General features: G+C 42.9%; 1 protein-coding gene and 3 non-coding genes across 4 annotated transcripts; all 4 read left to right on the top strand.

Moving 5' to 3' along the window:
- The first annotated feature begins 7,356 nt into the window (after window positions 1-7,356).
- On the top strand, window positions 7,357-10,094 carry RPS12 (ribosomal protein S12). The gene is made up of 6 exons (XM_015074341.3): window positions 7,357-7,436; window positions 7,559-7,609; window positions 7,794-7,910; window positions 8,966-9,068; window positions 9,489-9,590; window positions 10,005-10,094. The coding sequence occupies exons 2-6, from the start codon at window positions 7,596-7,598 to the stop codon at window positions 10,065-10,067; spliced, it is 399 nt and encodes a 132-aa protein (XP_014929827.1). The 5' UTR covers window positions 7,357-7,436; window positions 7,559-7,595; the 3' UTR covers window positions 10,068-10,094.
- Window positions 8,138-8,210, top strand: LOC113598984 (small nucleolar RNA SNORD101). The gene has a single exon (XR_003419739.1). It is a non-coding gene; the product is annotated as a small nucleolar RNA SNORD101 (small nucleolar RNA).
- LOC113599001 (small nucleolar RNA SNORD100) lies at window positions 9,321-9,397 on the top strand. The gene has a single exon (XR_003419754.1). It is a non-coding gene; the product is annotated as a small nucleolar RNA SNORD100 (small nucleolar RNA).
- On the top strand, window positions 9,756-9,885 carry LOC113598996 (small nucleolar RNA SNORA33). Its single transcript, XR_003419750.1, has one exon. It is a non-coding gene; the product is annotated as a small nucleolar RNA SNORA33 (small nucleolar RNA).
- Window positions 10,095-15,951: the final 5,857 nt, after the last annotated feature.

Genomic DNA, 15,951 nt, shown 5'->3' with positions numbered 1-15,951 from the left:
TTCTCTCTGTTCTTCAAGTTGGATGATTTCAGACTGATCTAGCTGAAAATTCATTGAGTCCTGCTTTTGTCATCTTCAGTCGACTGCTAGCCCTTCCAGTAAATGTCTCACATGTTATTTTTCAATTCTCAAATTTCTGTTTGATCCTCTTTTGTAGTTTATACTTTTCCTATTTGCTCATTCACTGTGAAAATTATTATTTTTTTTACATTCTGGAGCACCTTTGTAATAGATGCTTTAAAATGCTTGTCTGATATTTTAACATTTGGGTTATTTTGTTTGGTTGGTTGTTTTTGCTCTGTGCCAGCACAAACCCAACGTGGGATGTGAACTCTCAACCCTGAGATCAAGACCTGAGCTGATATCAAGAGTCAGACACATAACCGACCGAGCCACCCAGGTGCCCTGGCATTTTGATTATTTTGGATTCAGTCTCCATATTGCCTTTTTTTTTTTTTAATGTATGAGTCATATTTTCCTGTTTCTTAGTATATATAATAACTTTGTATCATAGCAAGGACATCATGAGTAATATGTCACAGGGACTCTGGATTCTGTTGTATTCTTTCCAATAATATTGATTTTTTAAAAAATTTCACTAAGAGTTCACCTGCCTTGACTCAAACCTTGTATCTGCTTCCCTAGTGGGAAGCAGCTGAAATTGTCATGCATTTTGTTTGTCCCTGGCTGCGATGCTAGGAGTCTGCCCCATGCATGTATAGTTCAAAAGCCAGCCAGAGATTTAGGCAGAATATTGGCCTCCACCTTTCTGAGTCTCTCTGGGATTTTCCCCTCCTCTCCATTTCCAGTAGCTGTGGTTGTTCTAAACTCCGCCCTCTGGGTTTTCAGGAAGTAAAACTGACAAATCTGGGCTATTAGTTGCCCCATAGGGCACTGACTGGGTCTGCCCTTATACTAGAAGCCATAAAAAAGGGAATTTAGCCACTGCTATTCTTTTTTTCAAGTGTTGATCACCATGATCCTCACCACCCGCCACCCCCCCCACCCCAGTTCTGTCTACCTTTGGTTACTGTTCAGTGTCTTTAGGTAGCTGTTTAAAAAAATTTTAGGCTTACGTTTGTTATCTGCAAGATGGTTAGTCTTGCAGAACCTCCTAGTAGTTATGCTGTATTTTATTAAGCTAATAACCTGTGATGTATTGGGTGAAAAATCTCCCATACAGTCAGTTCGTTTGAAAAGCACTGCCTTTGAGACTTTTCATGAGTTCTTAGAACCAAGATCCCTAGAACCACCCTGTGTCTGGCATTCCTCAAATCTGATTGCTCAGCAAACCCTTTAATTCTCTGAGCCATCCAAAAGCTTACCAGTAAATTCATTTTTTTTTTTTAATGTTGGCCATAGGTCATTCGGTTGTACCCAAATTACCATAATTGGTACAGTATTATCCAAATTTTCTACAATGAACATACTTTCTTGTCCTAATACAGAAAAAACAACAACAACAACAACAACAACAACAACAACCAATAACCGTCATTTACAAATAAAGACATCATCTATAACTTGGATACAGAGGAGGGAAGCTGGCATCAGCTATAGCTCAGTGTCATGTCATGAAGTCATATGATTTCAGAAAATGAATACAGCAGACCACATAAACGTTCGACATTTGTTCGAAGTTAAATTATTGTTTCAAGATGATGACATAGAATGTCCAAACCAAAAGTCTTAAGAACATCTCATTCTATTACATTTTGCAGCTGAGGTACTTGAGGATCAGAGGCTAAAAGTATTTTGATCAAAGCTACAGACTCAGAAAATGATAGAGAGGAGAATCAGGGTCTGCTCTCTCGGCCACTACTCTTTTTCATTTATAAATTACCTGTGTTGCCGGGTACATAATTAGATTATTCATAAACTTTAAGTATTATCTCTATTTATCTTCCTATGTTTAGTTTCCATAATCCTGCATCAGCCCTGTAGCAAGCAGCTATAGCACCCAAACAACTCTGGGGAACAATAAAAATAAGTACTGAGAAAACATTCTTAGTAACACTTAGGAAAAGGTCGATGAGAATCACACAAAACCTTCCAAATATACAACCTAGTGACATAGGCTTCCTAGTTAGCGTTTCAATCACCTCACCCCCTTCTCCCCTATCACCATTTTCCCCCTTAATAAACTAGGTTTTCCAATTAAAGGCCTCACAGATTAACTTTACAAGCTACTACCTACAGTCTTTATGAATTCATTCCATTCTTACTTGTCTAGTTCCTTATTTTCTTTCTTATTCTCTTCCCTCTTGCCAACCTTTCTTTCTCCTTTGATTTTACCCTTGATATGCTGGGATTCTATCTTCTTTGGCCCAAACCTCTCTTCAGCTACAACTAATTTTCTGCAGTATGTTTAAAACCATATGCTATGTAAGCCAAGACTAGACCTATATGTTCCCGAGCTGCAGCAGGATGATGGTTCCTGAGTTTTCTATTTCTTAGCTCCCATTTCCATCCTTTGGGCTTTTTTTTTTAGCCCCAAAGGTGGGGACATTTTAAAGTTTTCAAATTAATAGTGGTTTCCTGGGATGCCCAAAGCCTCCAGCTAAGTCTTAAGAGATGTTAATTTACGCATGTAGTTCTCCACATGGCTTTCTTTTAGGTATGTCGTCTACACAGTTGCTTCTTGAAACTTATTTCATTCGATGTGTTCATTTCAGAACACATTAGTTTAGTGATTCCAACACGCAAATCATTCTACTAAGCGCTGTGTGGTTTAGGACAGGAGAAAGTAATAGTTAAGAACCTTTCCGTATACAGTTATTTTCATATGAAGTTCTCTATAAGATAATAACTATAGGGGTAAACACTTAAAGCAACCATTCCATGTAATCCTCGTAACAATATCACAGTATTATCACAAATTGGCTGGCTCAGAAAAGGAAGTAATTTGCCCAAGGCTACAAAGTGAGCTGAAATTTGGACTCCGCTCAGCTAGCTGGTCCCCACCTCTCCAAGATGTAAAATCTTTAATGTGCCTTGGCCCAGCTTCTCTTCCCAGCTCTTGTTTCCCAAGTAAGCTTGTTGAAGTTCAACTCCAAGATCTTTTCTAGCATTTAATCTGTCCTACATCTCTTCCTTCTTTGACATCTGTTACAGGCTGAATTGTGTTCCCTCAGAATACACATGTTCAAGTCCTAATCACGTCAACACCCTATTTGGAAACAGGGCTGTTCTAGATGTAATTTGTTAAGATGAGGTCATACTAGAATAGGGTGGGCCCTTAATTCAAGATAACTAGTAGCCTTAAAAAATGAAAAATTGGGGGGGGGGGCACCCAGGTGGCTCAGTCGGTTAAGCATCTGACTCTTAATCTCAGTCCAGGTCTTGATCCCAGGGTCGTGAGTTCAAGCCGTGCATTGGGCTCCACACTAGGTATGAAGCCTACTTTGAAAAACAAAAGAAAAATTTGGACACAGACATAGATAAGGAGACCATCACGTGAATACTGGTGTTTCATACTGCCATAGCAGAACACCAAGATTTCTGGCAAGCCTCCAGAACCCAGGAGAAAGGCATGAACAGATTCCCCCTCACAGCTTTAGAAGGAGGCAACCCTGGAGACACCCGATTTCAGACCGCTTGCCTTCAGAACTGTGAGATAATAGCTTTCTGTTAAGTCACCCAGCTTTCGATATTTTGTTATGGCAGCTGTAGCAAACTAATGCATCTACACCTAGATCAAGAACCTAAATTTCTACTGCTTTTTCTGCCTAAAACTGCAATATTCCCTTTCTCCGTCTGTCCAACTTTTTAGCATGATGAAGTAGAACCAGTCACATTGTTCCCAACTTGAGAGGTGAAGAGTCATCGCTGAATTCTGTGACCTCTCATCCGCATCTGGACAATCATCTGAATGGATGTAGGGTTGGAAGCATGAGCTTTGAAGTCCACTGGGCTCAAATACCAGCTTCAATATTTACCAGCTGTGTGATCTTCAGCAACTCTCTGAGCTTGCTTTGTTACTTTGTTAACAGGGGCTAAATAGACCACTGCCACATAGGCTCTCAAGGACGATCAAGGGAGAAAATACATGATAATTTAGCACACTACTTGGCATATAGAAAGTGCTAAACAAAATTACTTATTATTGTTTATTGTTCCTAAAGCAAACTTCAGAATTTAACTTTCATGTGTATTTCAGATGCACACTGGGGTACAGTCTAGAAGTATTATAATCGGTAACTGGCCTTTAGTCTCTATGTAACCATTGTCTTCCAACTGTTGGCAATATCTAAAGTTGAAAGGAGGTAAACTTAAACAAGTGAACTAGGAGAATTTATATTAAAGTTTCCTTGAATCACCAGTGTGTCCTTTAAGCTCATTCCTGGGATTAGAAACAGCTATATTACTAGAACTTTAAAAAACAAAAAAAAATTGTAGCTCTGGTTTTAAGGAGAGGGGTTTATAACTGATAGAAAAGGTATTTATAAGGTGAAATATTAAGGCATAGACCCATGATATTTTAGACTACCAGCTTCTAGAAGACAGAAACCAACAACATAAGCTAAAAGGTACTTGTTTTCCCCCTATGTAAATACATTGTTTGGAAATGATTATTTTCCCCTTTTATGTATCTTGAGTTTTTACCAAATTCTCACATTCTAAGATTTGTTTTTGGGGCCGCCTCTGTGGCTCAGTTGGTTAAGCGTCTGACTTCGGCTCAGGCTCAGGTCATTATCTCACAGTCCATGAGTTCAAACCCCACATCTGGCTCTCTGCTGTCAGTGTGGAGCCCGCGTCACATCCTCCGTCCCCCCCCCCCCCGCCCCCCCGCCCTCGTGCACGTGCGTGCATGCTCTCTCTTGAAAATAAACATTAAAAAAAAGATTTAGGGGCGCCTGGGTGGCTTAGTTGGTTGAGTGTGGGATTTTGGCTCAGGTCACAATCTCACAGTTCGTGGGTTCAAGCCCTTCATCGGGCTCTGTGCTGACAGCTCAGAGCCTGGAGACTGCTTCGGATTCTGTGTCTGTGCCTCTCTCTTTCTCTCTCTCTCTCTGCTCCTCCCTCACTCTCCCTGTCTCTCAAAAATGAATAAAAAGTTAAACTTTTTTTTTTTTTTCCAATTTGGGTTTGGGGGGGAGGGGAAGACATCTAATATGAAACCTAATGCTTAGCATATTAACTTTTATTAACTTTAATTACACATTTGCTGAAACTACCGCATTCTCTTTCAAAGATACAAATGTGGTATGATAACTTCCAAAACAGCCAAGGAGACATCTGTGCCTCTGCCCTTACTCTCTCCATTTCTCTCATCTTCCCTGTTTGGGATCCTTTTAATTGTTATTGTTGTGTTTTCCCATTTCAAATGTTGCCACAGCCTTCAATCCTTTGTCTTTCCACATCATCCCCACTCTCTGACCCCCATGCCGCTTTGTACCTTCCCTGTGGCGTTTAGGTACTCTAATCTTCAGTTCAAATCTTAATCCGGCCACAAACATGAGAGTGGCAGGAATAAATCTCATCCTTAAAAATCCTGCAGCTTTTTTTTTTTTTTAAGCAAAAGTTAACTAGGTAATTAAATCGCCAACTAAGTGAGCAGCATCATTTTAGGAGGAGTTATGAGTAGAAAGCAGCAGCTCAACACTTTTAAAATGGAAATTTGAAAGCACACAAAAAGCTAAAAAGGAACTATGTAAATGTATTATACTTCCAGTCTCTCCAGTCTCTCTCGGTTCTGGTTAACTCTGCCCCGCACCCATACTACCTATTTTTGTTTTCTTCACAGACTTGGGGAGTCTCACATTATCTGCTCACTGTATCCATGGTGCTCGCACTTATCAAACACCTAATAATTGCTGACAGTGACAGGCAAAAGATAGGATACAAGAGGCAGAGAGGGAAAGATTAAGACCTAAGGTCCCCGGGTGGGGAAAAACACAAGTTTTGGAACAATGCAGAGTGTAGGCCCACAGCGAACCCCCTCAGGCACAAGGGTCCTCTTAAGAATCTAACAGACACTACCCACCCCCCAGATTTCCCTCAGAAATCTGACAAAAGGCCTGACTAAAAAACGAGACCACAACACCGTGTGACCCACCAGGAAGGGTATGGCCATAGACCACCCCTCATACAATGGAAACGAGCCAATCAGGAATGGACAACCCAGCGCCTAGTTATCAAGCCAATACGGGTAGGAGCAGAGAAAGAACCAGGGGGAAGGGAGGGCAACCAGAACCTCATAAAGCAAGTACCCTTGCCTACGGTCCTGGGCATTCACTTTCGAATGCCACCTCTCTGAAAAGAGGGCTTCCATACTTTTCTTCCTTTCTTACATTCTAATAAACTTTTGCCTGCTGCTCATTTTGTTTCCACCTCTTCATTCTTCAAAGCCGCAAGACAATGATGAACCCCGGGTATTGACGTAAAAAAAAATCCTGCAACAGGCTTGGGGGCTTATCAGGAAAGGAAGTTCAAAAAAAAAAAAAAAAAAAGGCAAAAGGACTACTGACTGTTTGCGGCCGTATTTCATGTTTGCGTTTTGAAATGGGGACAGGAGAATGACCAATCAATGCAAAATTCAAAATGTTGCTTCCAGTAAAAGTCAGTTTCAGGGATCTCAGATTCCACTCCTAACTCTTCCAGGTCTGTATGGCGAAATTCATGCCGGATTTCTCAAAGACTACGTTCTCTCTTTACTATATCCCGAACCCAGTTCCTGTGTCTGGCGCGTCGTAGGCGTTTTAAATGCACCTAATGAAATGCACCTACTGAATCCCGATCTGCGCGGGTTTACGAATTTCGGGAACAATCTGGCGTTAAAAACAAAACAAAACAATTTTAGAACCAACTGCATTTAGAAACTGTAACCAACCACCTAACCAGAGGTTCCACTTTAGTCATACAACGCCGGTAAAGAATTTGCGGCGTACTTAGCAGTGAAGACGTGCTGGCTTTCGTTTCACAACAAAACACGCACAAAACGACACACTCGCAGACGTCTAGAGTAACTGAGAAGCGATGCGAAAGCGGGCCGTGCAGGAAGGCCCAGTTAATGGGTTCGACAGGAAATTACAAGGTACTGACTTAACGAGGAAGACAAGGAACTAGGGAGCTAAGACCACGCAGACGCGCGCTTGGCCCTTCTCGCGCTCCGTAGAAGCCACTCTCTGGGCCTCCGTAGGCCACGCCCCTGGCGAGGAAGGACGATGTGAGGCTGCCCGCGTTGGTGCCTGTTGCGCGTAACAGTGACCGGCCGCGGAGAGTCGGAAGACTAAGAGTAATCTTGCCTCGGGTTGGCCTCAATCCGGAAATAGAAATTCTCGAGTCCCGGCACCACCAGAGCCACCTCTTTCGTGAAAGGGAGTGCACATGCGCCTAGGGGGTGGGGGTCCTGGGAAGCCCTTAAATACCGTCATGCGGGCGCGCACGACCTCTTTCCCTGCCGCCGCCGAGTCGCGCGGAGGCGGAGGCTCGGGGTGAGTTGAACGGTAGTGGGGTGGTGGTTGTGGTGCTTTTGGCCAGGATTGGGCTTGCGCGGAGTTGTTTGTTCAACTGGTGTCTTAATTTCTTAACCTTTTTTTCTTTCTTTGCATTACAGTGCGGTCAAGATTCGGCTCCATCCGTAACCCACCGCCATGGCCGAGGAAGGGTGAGTCCAGGGTCGGAGCCGTGGGGGCTGGGAAGGGCATGGGCAGCGAGCCTGCTGTCGGGTCTCAGGGTCAGCCGCGGCCTCCTAAGGGCGCCTGCTGTGCCTCGTTTGTGATTTTTGAGTCCCAAGCGGTCCGGTGGTGCGTGGGGAGTTTAGTGATGGTTTTGACTTGCTCCGTTTTCAGCATTGCTGCTGGAGGTGTAATGGACGTTAATACTGCTTTACAAGAGGTGCTGAAGACCGCCCTCATCCACGATGGCCTGGCACGTGGAATTCGCGAAGCTGCCAAAGCCTTAGACAAGTACGTGTATCAGTCTCAATACTGTGGGTTGTTGGAACCGGAACAAAACTGCAGCCAAGGAGAGAAAGCGTGAAGTTCATGGTGTTAGCACAAAAGTTCTGAATGGCATCCGTTCTACAGGAAACCTAGGAAAAGGTATCAGAACTCAGATCTGTGTGGCCCACCTAAAGTATGTGGGTTCGTTTGGAGTGGGGATGAGTGCTTTATTCTTAAAGCAAGACTACAGTGTTTGAATGATGACGTAAGTTGTCGGATACCCCTTCACTCTTTCTGTGAGTGAAACCTAACAGTCTGACAAACCTGTAGGTTGTGGGGCTGATTTCACATTAGAGGGCAGATAGGTATCCTCGAGTGAAACTAGAGGTTTTCAAGCTAACGTTGCAGAAGCAGCTGGACTCAAAAACGAGTTCAGGAAGTGGTAGCCATAGAAACCCACGTAAGTACGAAATATTTGTAAAAACGCCCGTTTAAGTTTTCAGTTATTTAAGTGGGCAAGACAACTGTATGTGTTCGCTATTGGAGTGGAGCATCCGTGCCCTTCAGGAATTTCTTACAGCTGGGTTAAATTTTAAGATCTCTTAGTTTGCCTTGGTGTAGACTGGCTTCTTGAACCCAGCGAAGTCGCACTTCGCCGGAAGCCCTTCAGGTCCTGGTGTGAAGCCCCTGCGCTGTTTGTACAATGGTAGTGCTGGGCAGTATTAAGTTTTTAGGCCGGTAGCCGGTAACGACTCTGATATCGTAGTTCGTTTCTCATACCGCCTTTTAAACGTGTAAGTGGCTCACAGGAAAGGATTTTTCTTTGGCCACAGATGGATAAACCGGTTGTATGTGAAGTTGGTATTTTTAGGGAATCACTGCAGGTCTGGTGGTTCTAAAGACGTGTGAATATATATGCTTTTTGACCGGCTTCTCAAACTGAGGCACTTGTGTTGTTCTCCAGTGGGGGTGCTGCTTGTGTTCCCCCAGTGTAGCCATTGCCAAGATAATTCTCGTAAAGGGTCGGTAGTAGTAAGCTCAGGTTCGAGTTGCGGTTTCTGTTGGATTGTGCATTTCAGGCGCCAAGCCCATCTTTGTGTGCTTGCATCCAACTGCGATGAGCCTATGTATGTCAAGTTGGTGGAGGCCCTTTGTGCTGAGCACCAGATCAACCTAATTAAGGTAAGTTGTCCATTTTTTTGAGTTGAGAGATGCTTTAGCTTCGTGAAAATAGAGCCAGTTAGGGTCATGTTTGGGTTAAAGCTACTATACCAGAGCAAGTTCTGTATAAAAATGGGTCATTTCTGGTGCTGTGAAAAACATGGCTTAAACTTGGTATTTTGGGCTAGTTTATGGGAATGTTTCGTGCAGAATGAATTGCTAATTTTGGTATTGGTACAGAAAAAAGTGGCAGTGTTTCTGGGTGATTTTGGTGCTGTACATGATGACAACTGGCTCCCTCTACTGAACTGCTATGAGGAAACTGCCATGTCACCCTATCTGACTACAGCTACCGTCTCTGTTTGACTTACTGTCCTTAGTATTAATGTCTGCTAATATGGTGATCTTTTTTTTTTCCCCCTCTTAATTCCGTCCCAATAGGTTGATGACAACAAGAAACTAGGGGAATGGGTCGGCCTCTGTAAAATTGACAGGGAGGGAAAACCCCGTAAAGTGGTTGGTTGCAGTTGTGTGGTGGTTAAGGTAAGTCCGTTTTTATCTCTGGGTTGAAGGTTGTGCTGGGAAACTGCATAATTCTGTACTCAGTTTTAATTGTTAAAGTCCAGAACCTCAACGAAAAAGATGTGTGATTTTCAACATTCGGAGTCCTGTTTTCAGCTTTTCAGAAAAGGAAAATAGGCTGTAATGAAGCCGGCCAATGAATCTGCTTAGCTGAATGTGTTTCTGCAGAAATTTAAAAAACGCTGGCAATAGGAACGCCATGTTACGAGCCTTAAAGACATTGAAGTCATTAAGGTCCCTGAAAATGGCTACAAGAAATTTTAGTGATGGGAAACATTTTCATAAGACACGAACTAGTTTTGTAAAGCTTCACCATAACTAATGCTAACAAGAGTTATTAATGTTAGTCAAAAAAAATTGCTTTTTATTTTTTAGGACTATGGCAAAGAGTCTCAGGCCAAGGATGTCATCGAGGAATACTTCAAATGCAAGAAATGAACAAATAAACTTGACTCTTGTTCCTCACCTGTTTTTTTAAATTTTTATTTTATTGGGGGCAGTAAAGTAAGGTCTCTGTTAGCAAAAGACAAAAGATAATCATTGTAAAATTAGCCAAATTACTAGAAGCAAGTTATTTGTCTCTTGGTGTCTAAATGAAGGCCTACTCCAACCAGTAAGTAACTTCGGTGTTGACAACTGCAAACAGAATGACCTGAGTAAAGTTGGCTTTGCAGTGATCGGTTCGTGACAGCCAGGGCTTCTTGGGTGGGTGCACATTCACCACAACTGAGGCTAGAACAGCCTGGGACCTGGAGTAATGGGCTGAGGCTGGTCAAGGGTGGGTGTGTCTTTACAGCTTGTGACAGCAAACTGAAGGTCACATAAAGTATTAAAGCTCAGAAGCAGGATACTCAAGTCACAATCTGTGGGGGGAATTAGTGATGACCCATGTATTTCAATAAGCCTGGAACGAGTTGATTATATTGGTTTGAGCGTGAATTATTAAGCTAGGTAGGATTTGTGGAAATGTCATCACAATTTCATGTAAATTGGGTATACTTTTGAGTTTATCTTCTATAGTTTCCCAGTATTGCCATGCAGTTACGGGAGCACATGTGAAACAACTGGAGCCAGATGGGTTTGTAAGTTTAGGAGACAAGCAGGGAAGGGCAGAAAATCCCTTGCAGGCTCTGTACTGTTGGGCTCTAAGCCACCCAGTAAGGTGCTCCAGGTGTGTTGAATGCTCAGTTGTATGGTGTTCTTCCGCATGTTGGGAATTTACAGGGTTAAGCCCTTGTCTAAGATCTACTTCAAGTTTTGTAGCCATCTCAGGTATAGCTGAAGGCTAGTTGTCCTCCATGTGGTATCTACAGTGGTGGAGTGAATGGCCTCAAATGAAATTTGAGCTAATTATAACTCACAAAGCATCATGGGTAGTTCACTTAGATAATGTAGCATGGGGTCAATCTGCTAACATTAAAGCAACCAGACCCAGCTGGTATTTAAGGGGATGGGTTTGTATTTACTTTGAATTCTGGTGTATGCCAACATCTGAAACACTTATTCTGCATCTGGCACTGTTGGAGCTGTTGATGCAGTAGGAAAAACCCTATCTTTCAAATACTAGGTTTGGTGGTTTATGTGAAATGTAGTTAGTGTGAAGGAAAACGGCTGTGAGTATAGAGCTTTGCGTTTGATTTTTTTGCTGATGCTAATCTGAATATTCCTTCCCACTGGCTTGTTAGCTTTTTTTTTTTTTTTTGGATTACCAGATTTACTGTTCCTTCAGCTGCAAAACATAGTCAAATCTCTTAAGGAATATTCTACCCTTGATCCTACATCTTCCTCTAAGTACTACCTTAGTATGGCACTTCTTCAAAATCCTACTAGAGATGGTTTCCATCCTCTTATTCTACTTCATTCTCTTTTTTTGTCTTCTGTCAGGTAAAATGTCAGTGTAGTCACCAAGACCTCTTTCTGGTCAAATCCAGTAGCTTCACAGCCTTCCTCTTTAACCTCTTGGTGGCATTTTCTAGAATAATTTTGTTTGTACTTTAACTTTGGCCAGATTCAGTCCTCAGCCCCTTTTGCTGCTTTGTAACAATTTGGCTGTGGTCCTGTTTACTTCTGTGCAGCCTTCGTGGCCTGGGACATCCTACTCCTGTAGCTTCTACTCTAGATTTCCTTTCCTTTCCAATTTGAGTTCTCTGTTTTGTGTTGATTCACTCTACATAAATGGTGTGCACTAGGGGGTATCCCGTGAACACCCATTTGTAGCTCAAGTTTTGTATGCCTCAAAGCGAACATCTTAAAATGTTTCTGGTTAGAATGTAGCGTTCTTGAATATCTAGTGTGTATCAAGCGCTGCACCAAGCTTTGACCTCTACTTTGTACCAACCTAAGGCGGAGGCCTGGGGCATCCTCAGCTCCAGCCTCTACCTTGTTTGTATAGCTATGGCAGACTCTTCAAGGGATTGTGGTGGCCCCTCGGCTAACTGCTGTGAGTCACGGCTCCATTCAGTCAGTCCCCACGGCTCTTTGTAATTCATCTGTGGGCTCATTCTGCCTCAAGTGCAGTTTTCTCTACCTGGCAGTCTTCTACTCATCCTTCAAAACCCAGTTTAAACCCAACAGTTGGGATTTGTCTGTAGCTTCTGTGGGGTTCACGAGGGAGCTCAACCATGGTGAGGTGCCAGGGTAGAAGCAGATGTCTTGTCTTCATTTTTCACTGGGGAAAAGGGTAGTTTTGTGAAACCAGTTGCTCTGTGCACTTAATCTTGAGGACTAACCTCATGGACCCAAACAGATCCCTGAGCTAAGCACCTTATACTGTTTTCTTGCTCTGGTGGTCAGTGACATTCATTCCTGTTCACTTTGGCAATAAGAAACCTCCAAGCCGAATATTCCATTTTCTTTGTCCTTAGCTTAGTTTTTATTTTTGCTTGGTCCTGATTTTATTAAAATTTCTATTACATGTATTCTTGGTAAGCTTAAATGTAAATGCTTTTAAAAAATGAACCAGGACATCACAGAGGAATTGTAAAAGCTGAATTAAGTTGGGATGTGTTAAAAACAGGAATTTGTTCATTTTCAGCTGGATCGTAGAGGCAATGGAACCATTTGGGCAGACGTGTTACAAGTCCTAAAAAAGTGGAAATATCATTTTAAGGCTAATGTAGTCCTTAAGTTGGAGGTAAATTTTTTTTTTCCTTTTTAGGTAAGTATGCAGAGTTAGGTTCAAGGGATATGTTAAACACAAGCAAGCTTTTAGTTTCTCTTCCTGTACTCCTGAGACCCTTGGAAGGAGGAGGTGAGGCTATTTAGCCAAGGAGAGGAAACGAGCACAGCTTTCAACGCTCCAGACTGAATATAGGACAGGCTGAGAAGGAGAAGACATTGTCTTCCCAGCCAGGGCCCTCAGCTCAATCCACAAGCCAGAAGAGAACTTCCTAGTAGTAAGTTCCAGCAAGAGCAATGGGGGCACGATGGCTGGGCTAAGGACGTGTCCAACACCGAGGCCATCAGACTCCTCTTCCTGTATGGAACCTGTTGAGTGAAGCCTGACTCCTTGTTGGGGGCAGAGGGGTCTCACTTCTTTCAGAGGGTGATGTGGTATTTGGGACTTTGGCCACATATTCATGCATCAGAGTGTTCAGAGGGATTCAGACTGGTGCTTGCTCCCCAGGCAAAAATAATTGTGAGTCCTTTTTAAAAAAACATGGTTTATGCTTCAAGTAGCATAAGCACACCTAAATTCAAACCACTTTATCCCAAGCAAGGTGTTGAAGCCAGCTTTTTATCTAAAACCTGCACAATCTAACTGAAGTCTGCTGCTTGAACTTGCAGTACAATCTGGCTTTTCCTTAGAAACTTTCAAAAATGAGGGAGCATCAACTCTTCGGGTTTTTGATGATAAAGGGAGAGAAAAAAATGTAAACATCAATTCAGAATGCCCTTAGTTATGGGCACACATTTATTGACCACTTACAAAGGAACGAGTGATTATAGCTATTAGTATATTTACCACAGGACTATTTGAAATACTTTTGTGGGTTGAACTAGGGGAATGATTAAAATGTGTTTCAATTACATAACGGGATATGATGATGCCACAAAAATGGACAGTACGGAAGGACATTTGTTACTATATTTTAAAGCAATATTAAAAATGTATGATAGAATCACATTTTGTAAAAAAAATAAAGGAATATATAAATATACATCGAGGTTTTAGTGGTTTCTTACAAGGTGGGTATGTGGGCTTTTTGCTTATTTTTTTTTCATTCGACATGTTGCTTTTGTAGTAAGAAAACATTTAAAGAAAGGAAATGGTATAGGGCTCTTTCAGGGTTAACATTAAGTATCACAAATATAAAAGTTTTTTTAAAAGATTAATGTTCTGTGAACAAGTGCCTTTATTGACTTGTCTAGTAAAATAGTTGGGTAAAGCACAAAAAAGGCTGACCTCAGACTTAACCAGCAGAGGGCAGTAAGAAGCTGGCGCCTGGTGAGGGACGAATGGGGGAACAAGCCCGATAGGCACTAACCAGGGTGCTCGCTTCGGCAGCACACTGACTGAAGTTGGAACAACCCAGAGACGAGCGCTGACCCCTGTACGGGGATGACACGTCAGTTCGGGAAGCGGCGCGAACTACAGCAGGCTCCTCATAGGAAAAGATTCTTCTCCCACTCTTGGAAGATCAGTGGGCTTTAGTTTACTACTGGCTGCATTTGCTCTTTGCCTTGCTACTGCAGAATCCACAGTCCCTAGCAGGGAGGTCATGATGTGCCAGGAGAGGCGACCGTGGTTATTTTACGTACAACCGAGAAACGGAAACTCTTGCCACCGTTCCCAGAGGAAAAGGTTTGGGTCCATAATTGTATGCTTTTGTTAGACTCCTTTCTCTTCCACTACACTGAGCTTTGTGGAGAGCTGCCTGTCCCAGAGCGGGCCTGTTTCAGGCCTGTTTTGGAAAATGGGCATCGTTTGGAGAGTATCAGGGCAGCGGAGGTATTTTGGAGATTACCGAACACAGAGTCACTCCGTGGAAGCATTGACTTTGTTCCGCGCTGTATCGCTGGGACCTTGCTTGCTCTGGTAGGCCCTCCAATATCTTTTGTTGGATGAACAGATTTGACCTTTCAATCTACTTAGCGAGGGAGGGAGGTAGGTAGGTAGTGGGGTTTCTTCTCAAGGCTTACACTCCCCAGTCCCTTTTGACACATGAATTTCTCATGTTCCTTTTTTTTCTAGCAACAGTAGTCAATCTCTCAAGCGGGGCCTCTTTTAGACTAGAACGGTGCCAAGCTGTCTCAGCCTGCCTTCGCTCCAGCTCCACTCTAGGGAGCAGGGCAGAGAAATGTATCCTATCACAATATGGGGTACAGAGCTCTAAGAGTCTGAGAAATCACTTTAAAAGCCACTTTGAGACCTGGGAACAGTAAAAAGCATGTGAGTTCGGTGAAACTATTTTTACATTGCAATGATTTCTTTTTGAAGCCTATTTATTAAGACACATGTCAACAGCACGGTATTGTACAGGCGATGTGAACGAAACCTTACATAAATGTAGTATTTGTCTTTTTATTTTCCCTTCTCTCAACTCAGCTGCCCCCGACTAGAATTTACAAATGGATATAAAAATCCTGTTTGTACCTGGTTGGCTTGTTAGAGAAACACTGAGTGAAAGGCCTGTGACATTTCATAGCACTGCCACCAGATTAACAGGAGCAAAACGCACGTAAAGAAAGAAATAGCTATGGGATTCATAAGGGGGAAATAAAATATTAACATACAAGAGGCTACAAATTAAAAGCCCTGTCTTCGCTTTCGGATCCGATGCTCGGATATACTCGGTGAGTTGCAGGGGTCAGCAGATGTTTTGCTAAGTGGGCGCAGGTTGTGAGTCGCTGGGAGGTGCTTCCCCACACGTGGATTATAAAATGATGCAGTTATGCCAGTATTTCAGAAGGGAGTCCCCATGTCATTCTTAAGAAGAAGGTAGAACCTTCCCTACTCTGACCCACAAGCTGCGTTTCGGAAGGCAGCAATCCTCACTGCACCACCAACACCACGCCACGAGCTGAATTCGGGAATCATCCCGTCCAAAATCTCATATTCTAAATTTCCGTCCTGTATAAAGAGTCTGGAAATTTTACTCTAAAACATGAAAATGATAGCACACATCATGTGGGCCATGCTGAAGGGCAGACGGAGGATTCAGAACTCTGTCTGGAGAGCGATCGAGGTTTATTAAAGCTTGCAGGTTTTTAAGTAGCTGTGATCAAGGCATAAAACTCACACTTGTTATGACCTTCATTGTTGCCTACGGTTGTCACGTGAAGCGCGCCTCCTTCAAAGCATTCCAGGTAGCATGGCGGC

The sequence above is a fragment of the Acinonyx jubatus genome, chromosome B2 (genome assembly GCF_027475565.1).
Source record: "Acinonyx jubatus isolate Ajub_Pintada_27869175 chromosome B2, VMU_Ajub_asm_v1.0, whole genome shotgun sequence".
NCBI lineage: Eukaryota > Metazoa > Chordata > Mammalia > Carnivora > Felidae > Acinonyx > Acinonyx jubatus.
This window is presented reverse-complemented; position numbering and strand designations above follow the sequence as displayed.